The 13,208-nt window shown below is 43.4% G+C and overlaps 1 protein-coding gene across 5 annotated transcripts in view; it reads right to left on the reverse strand.

Moving 5' to 3' along the window:
- The window catches only part of NUP188 (nucleoporin 188), a 188,524-nt gene that overhangs the window by 130,646 nt on the left and 44,670 nt on the right, over window positions 1–13,208 (reverse strand). For all 5 annotated transcript variants that reach the window (XM_030207867.1, XM_030207866.1, XM_030207863.1 and 2 more), the window contains exons 11-18: window positions 10,474–10,674; window positions 10,112–10,201; window positions 7,928–7,993; window positions 7,589–7,708; window positions 6,967–7,093; window positions 6,650–6,805; window positions 6,433–6,559; window positions 5,481–5,568 (exon numbers count right to left, since the gene is read on the reverse strand). In XM_030207867.1, coding sequence (XP_030063727.1) covers window positions 5,481–5,568; window positions 6,433–6,559; window positions 6,650–6,805; window positions 6,967–7,093; window positions 7,589–7,708; window positions 7,928–7,993; window positions 10,112–10,201; window positions 10,474–10,674 — 975 coding nt within the window. The remainder of the gene's footprint in view (window positions 1–5,480; window positions 5,569–6,432; window positions 6,560–6,649; window positions 6,806–6,966; window positions 7,094–7,588; window positions 7,709–7,927; window positions 7,994–10,111; window positions 10,202–10,473; window positions 10,675–13,208) is intronic.

Below are 13,208 nucleotides of genomic sequence, written 5' to 3' on the forward strand. Positions count from 1 at the left end.
TAATCTCTTCAGAGCCCCAGTAAACAAACCCTGCAAAAAGCAAACACTTTCCAGACCTTTATATAAAACTTGTTATAATAATGGAAATAAAAACTGAAATGCAAAACATCACAAGATACAAATTTCCTATCACTGACTTATTTCAATTAATAAATTCAGAAAAAAAAATAACTTTTCTACCTTTGTCCGAGTATTGCTTTGGTCCCTTTTCTACTCTTCTCAATTTTTTTTTCTTAATTCTCTTTCCAGGGTCTCCTGTCTTTTTGACATTTCTTAAGAACAAAAGAATAGTCATACAGGCAGATGAGAAGGAGGGATAGATGGATGGGTAAGAGACCTATTAAATGAGAGAACGCCTTAGCCCCAGTGGGGAGAGTCTAGTGGATAGTTGAGAAGTCAGGAGTCTGCTAGCGTTTCCCTATTCTAATCTTTTCTCTTTTTCTATGTTTAGTAAGCTATTAGTGCACTGCTTCTGCTATGATTCTGTCTGTCATTTAAAATAAAGAACAATAAAAGAAGTTTGGTAAATTGACAACCGGTTGTGCGAGATTTGTTGGGTAAGCTTCACCTATTGCAGAGGTGATGTGAATAGGTTAAAACCTCGAGTGTACACTCGAGCTGTGCTCCGGCGTACATATCCAGTCCAGTGCCTCAGTATTTACGTAGACAAGCAGTAAGGAGAAACTCAGAATAAAACACAACAACCTTAAACAACTCACTAGCCTAACACTAACTAGACGAGCAAACATGTGTGGACCTCTCATCTCTGGACAACTTGTACAGAACAAAAGATATGCAGGAAGCATTATGGAAGATGACAGTCGTTATCTGACGCATTACTTTGCACAGACTAAACAACTCAGAAACTTCAGACGGGCCTCTGGAATAGTGGGAAAGACTAATGGAAAGAAAATTATCAGTTAAAACCTAATTTCTCCTTCCACTATTCCTGAACCTGTGGGATGCTCAAAAGCAATCGCTAGAGTGAGTGGGATCCTGCCACCACTGCTGCCCTGAGGGCCAAACCCTAAAATTGGCTTCAGAGTGCACCACAAGGTCCACCCTGAAATACTTGGCAAAGGTATGCAGTGTCAACCATATCGCCGCCTTGCAAATATCCACCAGAGTCAGTAAAGTAGTCTCTACCCAGGTTGCTGCTGTATGCCTCGTATAATCAGCCTACAAAGCCTGAGGAACCTGCTTCCCCACAAACAAATATGGTGATGCAATACTCTCCTTCAGTCATCTAGCAATTATGGGCTTGGAAGCAATTAGGCCAAGCATCTGTTTACCAAAAAGCACAAACTGTCCAATTTGTAAAACTCATTCGTGACTACCAGATATCTAATGAAGACTCTACACACATTGAGAAGCTTCAAGGAAGAATACTAAGCCTCTTCGTCCTCTCTGCAAAAGGAATGAAGCTCCACAGATTTGTCCAGAAATGCTGGTACCACTTTCAGAAGAAAGGAAGGAACTGTGGGCAGGGAGACCCTCGCCTCTGAAAAGCAAAGAAAGGGAACCCAACAAAGATAGAGCCTGAATCTCTAAAACCCTATGTGCTGACACAAGGGCCACCAAGAATACTACCTTTAGTATAATATCTTTCAAGAAAGGCTTCTGGAGTGGTTCAAAAGGAGGCTTCTGAACAGCCTAAAGGACTAAATTAACACAGAATACGAAAGGGAAGCCACAAGTGGCCAGCTCCCCACAAGAATTAAATGATATCCGGATGAGCCACAAGAGACTTCTTCTGTAATTGGCCCTTGAAACAGGCAAAAGCCACAACCTGAACTATTAGAGAAGCCAAGGCAATGCTTTCTGAAGGCCTGCCTGGAGAAATGTTAGGCTGTGCACAATCTGAGCAGGGAAGGGAAATAGTCTGTGCTCAGAACACGAGCCCTCGAATGTCCTCTACACCCTCGCATATGCCATGGATGTAGGGCATTTCTGAGCCTGAAGTATGAAGGCCTTAGAAGGACGTCTAAGCCCACCTCATGATCAACGTAGATGGAACTCCTGAAGCCAAAGCATAAAGTTCCTCAATGGAAAGCACTGCTAGTGCCCCAGAAATAAGAGTACAGAGGTTCTCTTTATGAAACAACCTCAGTACTTTCCGGTCATCCCCCTCCTCAGGAAGGAGCTCTGCCTCCTCTAACAGCTCCTTCAACAATGGCTCCTCTGAATACACCAAGGTCACATCAGATAAGAAGTGAGAAGCTGAGACATACCTCCAGGAGTGGACAGATAAGGCTAAACAAAATCTCTTAGAAGCTGAAGGGGCAGCAGGGTGAGAAAATGAAGCACCTTGCAGCAATTCCGACTGTCCTTGCTTCAGTAAATAGGCCTGGTGTAAGAGCAGTATAAACTCCGGAGAAAACAAAGATCCTGATGCAACTCTGTCGGGCCCTCAGAATGTAAAATGGTGCCTGTGCTTTGCACGTAATTAGACAGAGGCTGCTCCTCACTACCAGTTAGCCCCGACAAAATAGTGCCCATTACCACGCTCTCCTGTATCAAACTTTGCACCTGCCCTGCCAAAGAGCCCGAAAATACCAGAATATTTGAAAGCTGCACTAAATCCGAAGATGTGCTGCCACAGACCGTTTCCACTGCGTCCCGCCGGATTTCCAGCTTGCATGTACTTCGACGTCCCAACGCCGGCCAGCAGGTCCCACAGCAGGAACACTGCTTAACTGCCTCTGCGGGAGTTGCCATTCACCCCGCTGTCACAAGTATAGCACAACGTGTCCCAAGCGGTGAGTCAGGATTCTTCCCCCGCACTTCCTCCCTTGCACCAAGTAGAACTTGCAGCGCTTCAACATTAGTCGGACGTACCACTGCCGGCTGATTCACCCAAGCTCACAGGCTCTGCAAGTCTTCTGATACTCTGTCCCATGCTCTCCAGCAAACCTCTTTTCTTCTCCTTTTTTTTTTTTTTTTAAAGGTTGTTCTGCTGGAAAAGGAGAACTCCACACGAAACAGGGGAGAGGTGAAGGGAGGGAAAAAATAAATTCCCAAGACACCAGGGACAGGGATCCAAAGACCTCCAGATTTGACTCTGCAGACTCAAACCACTTGCAAAGCTCAACTGGGGGACGAGTTGAGCAAGTGGACCAGGAGCAAATCACCAGAACCAGAGACTGAAAAGTGTGTCCATCCACCTCCTGGAGACAGAAAATACTGAGGAGCAGGACTGGATGCCAAAAGAGGTATGTCTCAGGTAAGTTTTCAGTTCTCTATCTCCACCTGCTGATTGATGAACACAACTATCCCACAGAAATAGTGGGGATCTACGTAATGGAAGAACATATTGCTTAGACTCCTTTATCTCCTTCATCCTAATCATAGCTATCCTACTGAACCATATAAGCAAGAATCCTTTCCAACGCTCTAAGCTCAGACAGCAGAAAACAAGTTAGTGTAGCTGGCCTCAAAAAGTTGCTTGCACTCTGGCAGCGGCCAAAATCCTAGATATTTCAATCCTGTTGTCACCCAGGAAAGGAGAAAGATGTCTGCACCATCTGTAAAAGAGGGCTATTCATAGTGAGGTTTTCCATTTTCCCCATATTCACCTTAAAACCGGAAATCTGAGAATATGCTTTCAACTCAGACAGCAAGTTAGGAAGAGTAGTAACAGGGGAAAGTCGACAACAACACGTTATCAGCAAAAAGACTAATTTTGTACTCCTATTCCACCACCACTGCACTCTGAAAGATGGATTGAAACGTATGGCCAAAGCGAAGGGCAAATAACAATGGGAATAGTGGGCAGCCCTTTCTGGTACCCCTGAAAAGAGAAAACAGAGGAGTTACTCCCATTAACTGTGACACAAGCTTGGGGAGATGAATACAACCCTTGGATCTAACTATAAAAGGCTCCCCTAAACCCAGCCTTAAGCACCAAGTCCACTGTCTAAGAATGTCCAGTGAACCTTGCCAAAGGCCTTCTCACCATCAATACCTAACAGAAAGGCCTGAGGAACCCTTTGACAAGCTAAACCATTCAAGTTAATCATTCTGCATATGTTATCTACAGCCTGTCTTTAAGGCACAAATTTCACTTAATTCTTGTGAACCAAGTTAAGCAGCACCATCCCAATTTGTACTGCCAATAGTTTAGCAATAATCTTCACATCTGCACCAAGGACAGATATTGGGTGGAATGACTAACAATCAGCTTTATCTTTCCTTTTTTTTTTTTTAACTGATATTGTATGGGGCCTCCAGTTCAGGTCTTCTGTAGGATTTCCTCTTTGTCCATATAGTGGGAGAAGTGCACCATTATGTCCCAAGAGCATTTATCTGCTGGCGTGCCCAAAGCTGTGTGTGCTCTGTCTAGCTTCAGATCGGGAATTTTGTCCCCTTCATCCATCAGCTGGCAACAAAGTTTGCACTATCAGGGACGACATTCTCTTGGTTGTTATTCTCTGTTACACCTTTAAAACACTAGTTCTTCTGACAACCCGTTTTCAATATCATCCATTTTATACTGTAAGTCCTCATAGTGCACAACCAAGGAGGTGTATTTGGTTTGCAAATCAAGAACCGCTTCCCCCTGCTCCTTGACATGCACTTCTATTTCCTCCATGTATGCACCATGATCTTGTATGTCTCTATGAAGGGTCTCAATCGATGATACAAACTCGTCTCTCATTTCCTGCAGTTCAACATGCAGGTCCCAAAAAAATGCTTAAAATCTTAGCCCAGACTTTGCTGACTCGGTTGGTTCTCATCCTCCTCTCCATCGGAGCTTTCAGAGGCGGCTTTGTTGAGAACCCAATCCAGGAATGCAGACCTCAAGGTAGGCTGCACTGACTCAACCCCTCCCTGCTGATAAAATTGGTGGAAAGTTTCCTTAATATCAGCCGTTTTCATTTTGTGAGCTATAGTTACTTCTTCCAACACAGTTGTCAGGGGGTAAATAGGTTCAGAGACACCAATGGTGTGAGATAAACACTAATTAATCAGATTGGAGTTGGGAGCCCAAATTCAGGCAGCCATCCAGAAAGCTGGCATCACTTCCTCCAGTTTATTTACTTATTTAAAAAAAAATTATATTCTGCTTATTCCACTGTTCACAGCGGATTACAATAAAACATACATAATTAAGAACATAAAATACCACATAAAACATTACATAAAACATCAGCGCTTTATCCAGACTTCACAACCAGGGTTCTTGCAAGAGGAGTAATGCCAATTTGAGATGATCCTATCAAGCTCAATATTTATGTTTTTGTAAGAAATTGAAGACTTATTTGTTTGGAAAATTTTTACTTGGATATTAGAATTTGTTTGTTGTTTGTATTTTATTGTATGTCCTAGAAATGGCTAGCATCTTCTATTGTGATACACATAGAACCAATTTTTATGTATCATGGAATGTAAGAATAAATATTGTATTGTATGCAGTTGTGTGGCTGCATTCCCCTTGTCTTTTGATGGAGAATTACTACTACCTGTTTTGGGTGCCTCACCTTTGCTGGTATCCGAGAAGCCAACACAGTCAAACAGTTAACACAGGAGGCAACAAAATCCATTGGGGGATTAATTACAGTTGTTAACCTGGAAGAAGAAAAAGCAGAATATACAAAATCCTCTTGAGGTGAAACCTCTCCACCACTCACATGCTCTTTGCTATTATATCTGAGGATCTTATATCAGTTTGTTCTTGGGGGGTCTGTGCCCTCACACTAAAAGATGAAATTCCAAACAGCTAACTGTACACCTAGTTAAAAGACACATTACAATATTTAATAGCCCAGAAGTATATTTATGCAGTCATGGACAGCTGATAAGCCAGCCACTTTTTGGTCTTGGAAAGCCCAAGTTCATCAATTATTGATCTGAGAGGCATATGGTTCTTTTAGGCGTAAGAGGCATTTCCTGACGGTTTGGGACACTTATCTGCAGCAAATTACATCAAGGGGTAGAAGCCTAATTTTAAACACTCTGTAATCAGTTGGATTTGGAGAGCAGGGGTACTGTGCTCTTGAGTTTGGTCTGTCTTCTTTCTTATTCTTTCCTTTATTCTTGTTTGATTCACTGGAATCCATAAGAACTCAGGCTGAAGATGATGCAGATCACAGGTTCTTCTGGGTTTGGAATTTTTTATTTTTTTTTTGGAGGGGGGCAATGAAAAATGGATGAGGTGTTCTAATCCGTATTTGATTCATATTACGGCTGGCTATATCTGCCTTTCGTTGGATGTTTGGATTGCCTATACTATATTGTTGTTCTGGTTTGACTAACCAATAAAGACATTGTTTTACAAAGGACACATTACAGCACTATTTAAGAAATGCAAGAGCTTCCACAAGGATCTTAGATAATGCGGGCAAGAAAAAAAAAGACTTGTGTAACACTTCAATCTTTTCTTCTGTCAGGGAAGCACTGCTGATGCCCTGTTTTCTGTGCTCCAAGGCTCACCTTTGCAGCAACATGTAGATGCGTGAAGTAATTGGCAGCAGGCAGTCTGCTATAGAAACATCAGTGCTGATCACCTTATGCACCAAATCAATGATAGGTTTCACCCTCTGGCAGTGTTGAATCACATCTAGAAGAAGAGTGCAGATTTGTTACAAGTACAACAGCAACAGACTCACCAGTAGTGACTGCCTACCTCCCCATCCCTCCCCTGCCTCACCTGCTGTGGACACTACATGCAGCAGCATTTCAATTTCACAAGTAAAAAGGGTCCAGCTACTGTAAGAATACTCCCAACGAACAAGGTAGCCTTGTTCCTCTGCCATCACCTGACCGACTGTTCCCTGAGGTATCCGTAAGTTTGTCTGTCCCATCCCTAAAATAGGAGAGAAATTACACCTCAGCACCATGTTAGCAGCTCACTTCCCTGCCATCTGACAAGCCTATAGAACTGGCCACTAAACTGACAGTAGCTACAGAAATGGCTCAGCAGGTGCATCTTGAGCATCTATGCCAGTTGCCCTTCCCTACTCTTACCAAGTGCATACAGTAATTTAGGAGCCTGGCGCCTCCAGATCGTCTCATCCTCATGCGAGATTACATCATGGGGCTTGTGCCTGTAAAGTTCTGTGTAAAAGGACATCTTATCCAGGAAATTGTACACCTTAAAAAAAAGGATGACAATGGGAATATAATATAGAACTGAATGGTGTTCTAAATGATTTTTTAATAAATAAAATTAAATAAATGCATAAGGGGAATGGGAGAGACAGAAGACTAACAGCAAACAAGTGTGATGAGACTGAATGAACTAGATAGAATATGATGACCAAAAAACACCATACAGTCTATGTTTCTCTGATTAGAAGGCTTAACCACCCATAGCATGCATAAAGGTGTACTACACCATTAAAGCATCTGATTGAAAATCCTAATATAATAAACAACCCATCAGTGCACTGTCTCTACACATCCCCAACTCCTGCAACAGAGCTATGTTATCCCTTTCACCTCTATTCTGGGCCCTATGAGAACCTAAGAAGAACCTGACACAGCGTAGATAGCACAGTGCATGAACAGAAGATGACTGATGAACTATACTGCGCCATTTCTCAAGGACAGAGTTCTTGTTTTTCAGGTATCCAGTAGTACTGCCAACCTTTTTTGCAGTGGATTTATCAGACACGAGGGCAGTGAGAAGCTGCAGGAGTGGGGAAAGATGGTGGGGAAACATTCCATAAACACTGTCCAGAAGAATCCCAAGGCCCATGTTAGGTTCCTGTTGGCAAACAGAGAGAAGGTAACATTTTCCTAATATGACAATTCAGATGTATTCATTCCTCCCTGCCCCTGCTGTAGCTGATGAAAACACTCAGCCTCTGCACTGCTTTCAACAGGGCTCTTTTCAGTTCTTGGGTCTAAATGACACCTTCACAAAACCTATCATCAATTTCTAATGTGACCTTTCAGTTGAAGAGAACCTATGCATTCTACTCACCATACTCCAAAAGACCTCTGGCAGGCTGGGAGCAGCTAATACACCACATGCAGTGTTGATAACGTCCTACAAGTGGGCAAGAAAGAGAAAGTTTTATAGTGTTTTCACTTCACTTGCCACTTCTTTATAAGAAAAAAATGTGGTCTTTATTTTCTTTCCTTTAGTCCTACCAGACCAGTCTAGATAAATGGGTCATACACCTCAACCAGCAGATGGAGTCAACGAAAAAAAATGCTTGTGAGTCCTACCCTATGTTCAGAAGAAAGCTGGTTTGAGATGGAGCATTTAAATGATGTATGGTCTGAATAATCCCATGAAACAGCAGCATTGCCATTGTGAAACAGTGGCCAGTGTCAGGAAGACCGGTTTCACGATCATCTGAACCCAGAAAGCTATGATTCCAAGAAACCCTGGGGAGAGGATGAGCAAACTATAGGACATAACCTTCATATATGCCTTTGAGAACCCACTGATCCAAGAATCTGGACCCCCTCTGGTAAAACTGCCTTAGATGACCTCCCAATGGAGGAACTGGAGAGTGGGGCCTCAAAACCTCAATGTCCTCCTCAGGCACACCGAGCTTCCTGTTCCAACATCTCATCCACCTCAGCAGCCACCCCAAAAGGACTGACTCCTGGACAGAAACTTACTGCACTGTGAACCACTCACTCTTCCTGGGCAATACCCATTGGCCTCCCTAGAAAGGAAATGATTGGACACATTGGGAAAATCTTCTGGGAGTCTAGGCACCTGAGAGTCTACCAGGCTCTTCACTAATTTGTCTAGATCCTCTCCAAACAGCAGATTTCCTTTAAAAAGGAGTTTACTAAAGTGGGCTTTTGAGACCATATATACTAACCAACATCTGAGCCACAAAAAATGGTGAATAGAAACTAAAGAGCCATACTCTCAGCCAAAGTTTGAATGAGATCATATAAGGTATCCACCTAAAAGGCTATGCCCATCTCGAGCCAATCCACTTCTGAGATTCCCACTGAAACTGACGAACTCACCAGGGAATGCTTGGGTAACTGTTCTGCCTGCTGGAAATAGGCCCAGGCAACACAGACCCCTCAGATTGCCACCTGTAGAGTTAGTGCCATCACTTGAAAGGACTGCTTCAGCAGTGTTTCCATCCACCAATCCTCCAGATCCATTCAGTGTTGCACAATGTTCCAACAGAATGATCATCTTCTTGGTCACTGCAACACCCACATGTCCACCTTCAGGAAGCATAAACCCTCTTTCTCCTTCACGAATTGGATATAGTCTAGTCATAGACCTTCTTACCTTGAGTCCCACATCCAGGGTGTCCCACTCAGCTACTACCATTTTTTTGATCACCCTGTACACTGGAAAGACTTTGGATGACTTCTTGATCCCTTCCAGAAGCGGGTCCTCTGCTAGTCAATCTTTCAAGATCTAGAGGACCCGAGTGATCACGGAGGTTAGTTAATTTCTATGTAAAAATACATATTATCATGGTGTCTTCCCCAAGAGGAACTTCTTTCTCCTCCAATAAATCATTTTTGAAATCCACGCAGGTCCCTGAAGGATCCCTGGCAGGATTCAAAGTATCCAATGACCCCAGTGAGTCTTAACTCATCCATATCCCCTTTCAAGGATATCTAGGTCTCTTAGCCACCAATGGCCCTTCCTTTGATTGCGGGACTCAATCACAGTATCAATGGAAGTGGGGCTTGGAGTCCTCTAGGTATCTCCCTGGGGTACAGAGACAGAGTGAACAGGGCCAAGGGATCCTTCACTTCTGCCAGTATTCAACTAGTCCAATGCCGCTCAAGATGTTCATCTATCATCTGCTGGAGGCACAGAACAATTGAGGAGCTGCTGGCCACATGGTGCCCTACATATGGCAGGGCTCACATGCATTTGTTCTCCATATCCATCTACTGATAAAGGGGCGTAACCCATTTCTCTTGACTGGCCTAGGGGACAATAAGGAAAAGCTTATTTTTTCCCATCCTTTACCAAAAGGCATTCAGAGAGATGGAATCTGTAGGTGAGATACAAAAGGAAAACCTTCTGCTTTCTATCAAGGACACTGACAAAAGGAGGGGAGAGGGAGAGGTTATGTGTATGTCAGCAAGAAGTACAGTATACACTTGGCTGAGCAGCAGGGTCAGCACCTTGTATATACCCATCTTTCAAGGTTTATGCCCTCACCTGTTGATTTCCCAATGTGTGCTCCTCCAAAGAGGTCAGTGCGAATGAGAGAAGGCCATAGATACACATGCAGGCTGTGCTGGCAGTGCACTGCAAAGTAAACAAATTATTATGAGAGACAGCCTTCAACGCTGTTCTCAACCTCACCAAAGCATAGTAGCATCCAAGAGCAGTACCCAATAACCCCATCCCAACCTCAACCAAACAGTACCCTCAGTCTCCCACCTGTCCCCCTCCAATTACCACACATAGTTCTAGGTTATGTACTCTCCTCTAATTCAGCAGCACTATTTGTTCATGTATGTTTATATCCCATTTGATGTCCATTGCCCATTCCCAAAAGGTGCCTCTGAAATACTCACATTATTTCCTCCACTGGAGAGCACTTTCAACATCTGTGTGAGGTAATGGAAGACATTCAGTTGAATTGCTGTGCTGCCTATCCTCCTACTCACATCACTCGAGTCCTCAGGACTTAGAGTATGACGGAGCAAAGCCCAAGAAAGCAGAACTGGTGCATGATGGGGGATATCTCCAAATGTCAACAGTAGATCATCTATATCCTAGTTGAAGATGAAAAGACAGGAGAGGTAAGTACAGCCTAACTGAGCCAGGGCTAGCATGAATACTAAGGTTATGGCATAGATAAACATACTGTACAGAGGAATTCATCTGAAACTACACTACCCACAAGCTCCCTCAGGTTCTATGAGTAATTCTCTGTTCTGGATCACAGTGCTGAGCTCTCATTCAGACCAGAAGTGGTTCAGAATCATGTCTTACTAAATGTGTTTTTTAATGCATGATGAATGCCTCAAAAGAATGTGCACTAGCTTCCATCATGTCATCTCCTCCCAAAGCATTTCTTACTTTTCTATCACTTGTACACATGGAGGGTAATTTTACAACTGAATGCCTATAAAAGTATGAAAAGTATGCCAATTTTATACAGAGCATATAGGAATGTATGTACCTTTATACAAATGGAGAATTTGGTCTTACCTGCTAATTTTCTTTCCTTAAGTCCTACCAGATCAATCCAAAACCAGGGATATAACACAACACCCTTTAAACTAGGCAGGGCTCTGAAACTCATAATAAGCATTACTGTACCAAACAATATTTCCTACCTAGTGAAAACATCCAGACAATAGTGTTTAACTTAGATAAAATATGCATACTGAGGCTCTACAGATGTCAGACAGGGAGATCGATTTCGACTTTGTCCATGAAGTCGCCAATCCTATGGCTGAGTACACAGTTAAGAACCCTTGGTGAGATTCAACATTTGAGAATATACGTTGAAGAAATTATCTGTTTCAGCCAGCGTGCAATGGTAGCCTTTGATGCTGCTTTGTATTTCTTGGCACCACCAAAAAACACAAATGACCTATCCAATATAAGGAAATCATTGGTTACTTCCAAGCAACACATCAGGGCCCATTGAGCATCCAAAAGACTGAGGAACCTGAATTCCTCCCCAAACTTATCCCATCTGAAGAATGGCAACACAAGTACCTGATTTACATGAAAGACCAACACTACCTTGGGCAAAAAGGAAGGAACTGTATATATGTAAATGCTTGCTTTTGAAAAAAATGAAAAAATGTAACTGATACCCATTTTGCTGAACAAATACCTACCAAGAACACTGTTTTCAGCGTAAGATATTTCAGGATACCCTTTTCAACTGTTCAAAAGGCGAAGCACTGAAGGCATGATAAAACAAATTGAGGTTCTATACCAGAAACATAACCATACTGAAGGTCTCAGGTAGGAAATTAGCCACATTAGGACAAGAAGCTAAAAGATGCCTCCTTCACTAGATCTCTGTAAGATGCCAGTACCACCAAGTGCCAAATTCCTTGGGAGGTTCCATTGCTAAATGGACAAAATGTGCACAACCGAAATTCATAACATAGTAACATAGTAAATGACGGCAGATAAAGACCTGTACAGTCCATCCAGTTTGCCCAACAATATAAACTCATTTTACATGGTATGTGATACTTTATATGTATACCCAAGTTTGATTTGTCCTTGCCATTCTCAGGGCACAGACCATAGAAGTCTGCCAAGCACTCTTCTTGTACTAAGTTCTGAAGTAAACATCGAAGCTCCTTAAAATTTAAAAATCCAGCCCATCCCTATCTATTCAGTCACAATCAGGGTGTAGACCATAGAAGTCTGCCCAGCACCGGTTCTGTTTCCCAATTACCGGCATCGCCACCTAATCTCCGCTAAGATTCCGCAGATCCATTCCTTCAAAATAGGATTCCTTTGTGTTCATCTCATGCATGTTTGAATTCTATTACAATTTTCATCTCCACAGCCTCCCGCGGGAGGGCATTCCACATATCCACCACCCTCGCCGTGAAAAAATACTTCCTGGCATTACTCCTGAGTCTGCCCCCCTTCAAGGTGAAATTAGGCCTTACCCGATCCAGAGCCTCTCAGCCCAGCAAAAACACGCCCGAGCCACCAGACCTCCACAAATAGAAGCTTGCAACGCCAAAGCAGACAGATCAAAACTCCGCTTCAGGAAGGTCTCCAATTTCCTATCCTGGGCTGGGGGTCCCGCAACGCAGCCCCCCCATACACTGGAATAGCTGTAGCCTTAGTCACTGCCGTCACCACGGCATCCACAGTCGGGGGCTTGAGAGAATCTCTATCCTCCTGAGGAAGAGGATAGAGCTTGACCATAGCCCGAGCCACTTTACAATGAGCCTCCGGCGAATGCCACTCCTGTGTGATCATGTCTCTCAGGTCTGCATTCATAGGAAACGAACGAGAGACCCGCCTGATCCCCTTAACCAACGGATCCACCTGCTTCCCATCCCCTAAGGGAACTGCCGCAGGATCAAATTTTAAAGTGGCAGAAACCTGCTCAATGAGCTCAGATAATTCATCCCTGTGAAAAATCCTAACCACCGAAGGGTCTTCACCTGGCAAAGCCATATCCCTATCCTGGCCTGCAATAGACCCCTCCTCCTCCTCCTCCAGTGGGCTAAAATCGCCCTCAGAATCCAGAGGAGAAAAAAATCTCTACATCTTCAGACCACTCCACACGTGGTCTTTTAGCGGAAGCCCCTCCCGT

The sequence above is a fragment of the Microcaecilia unicolor genome, chromosome 6, assembly GCF_901765095.1.
Source record: "Microcaecilia unicolor chromosome 6, aMicUni1.1, whole genome shotgun sequence".
Classification (NCBI taxonomy): Eukaryota; Metazoa; Chordata; class Amphibia; order Gymnophiona; family Siphonopidae; genus Microcaecilia; species Microcaecilia unicolor.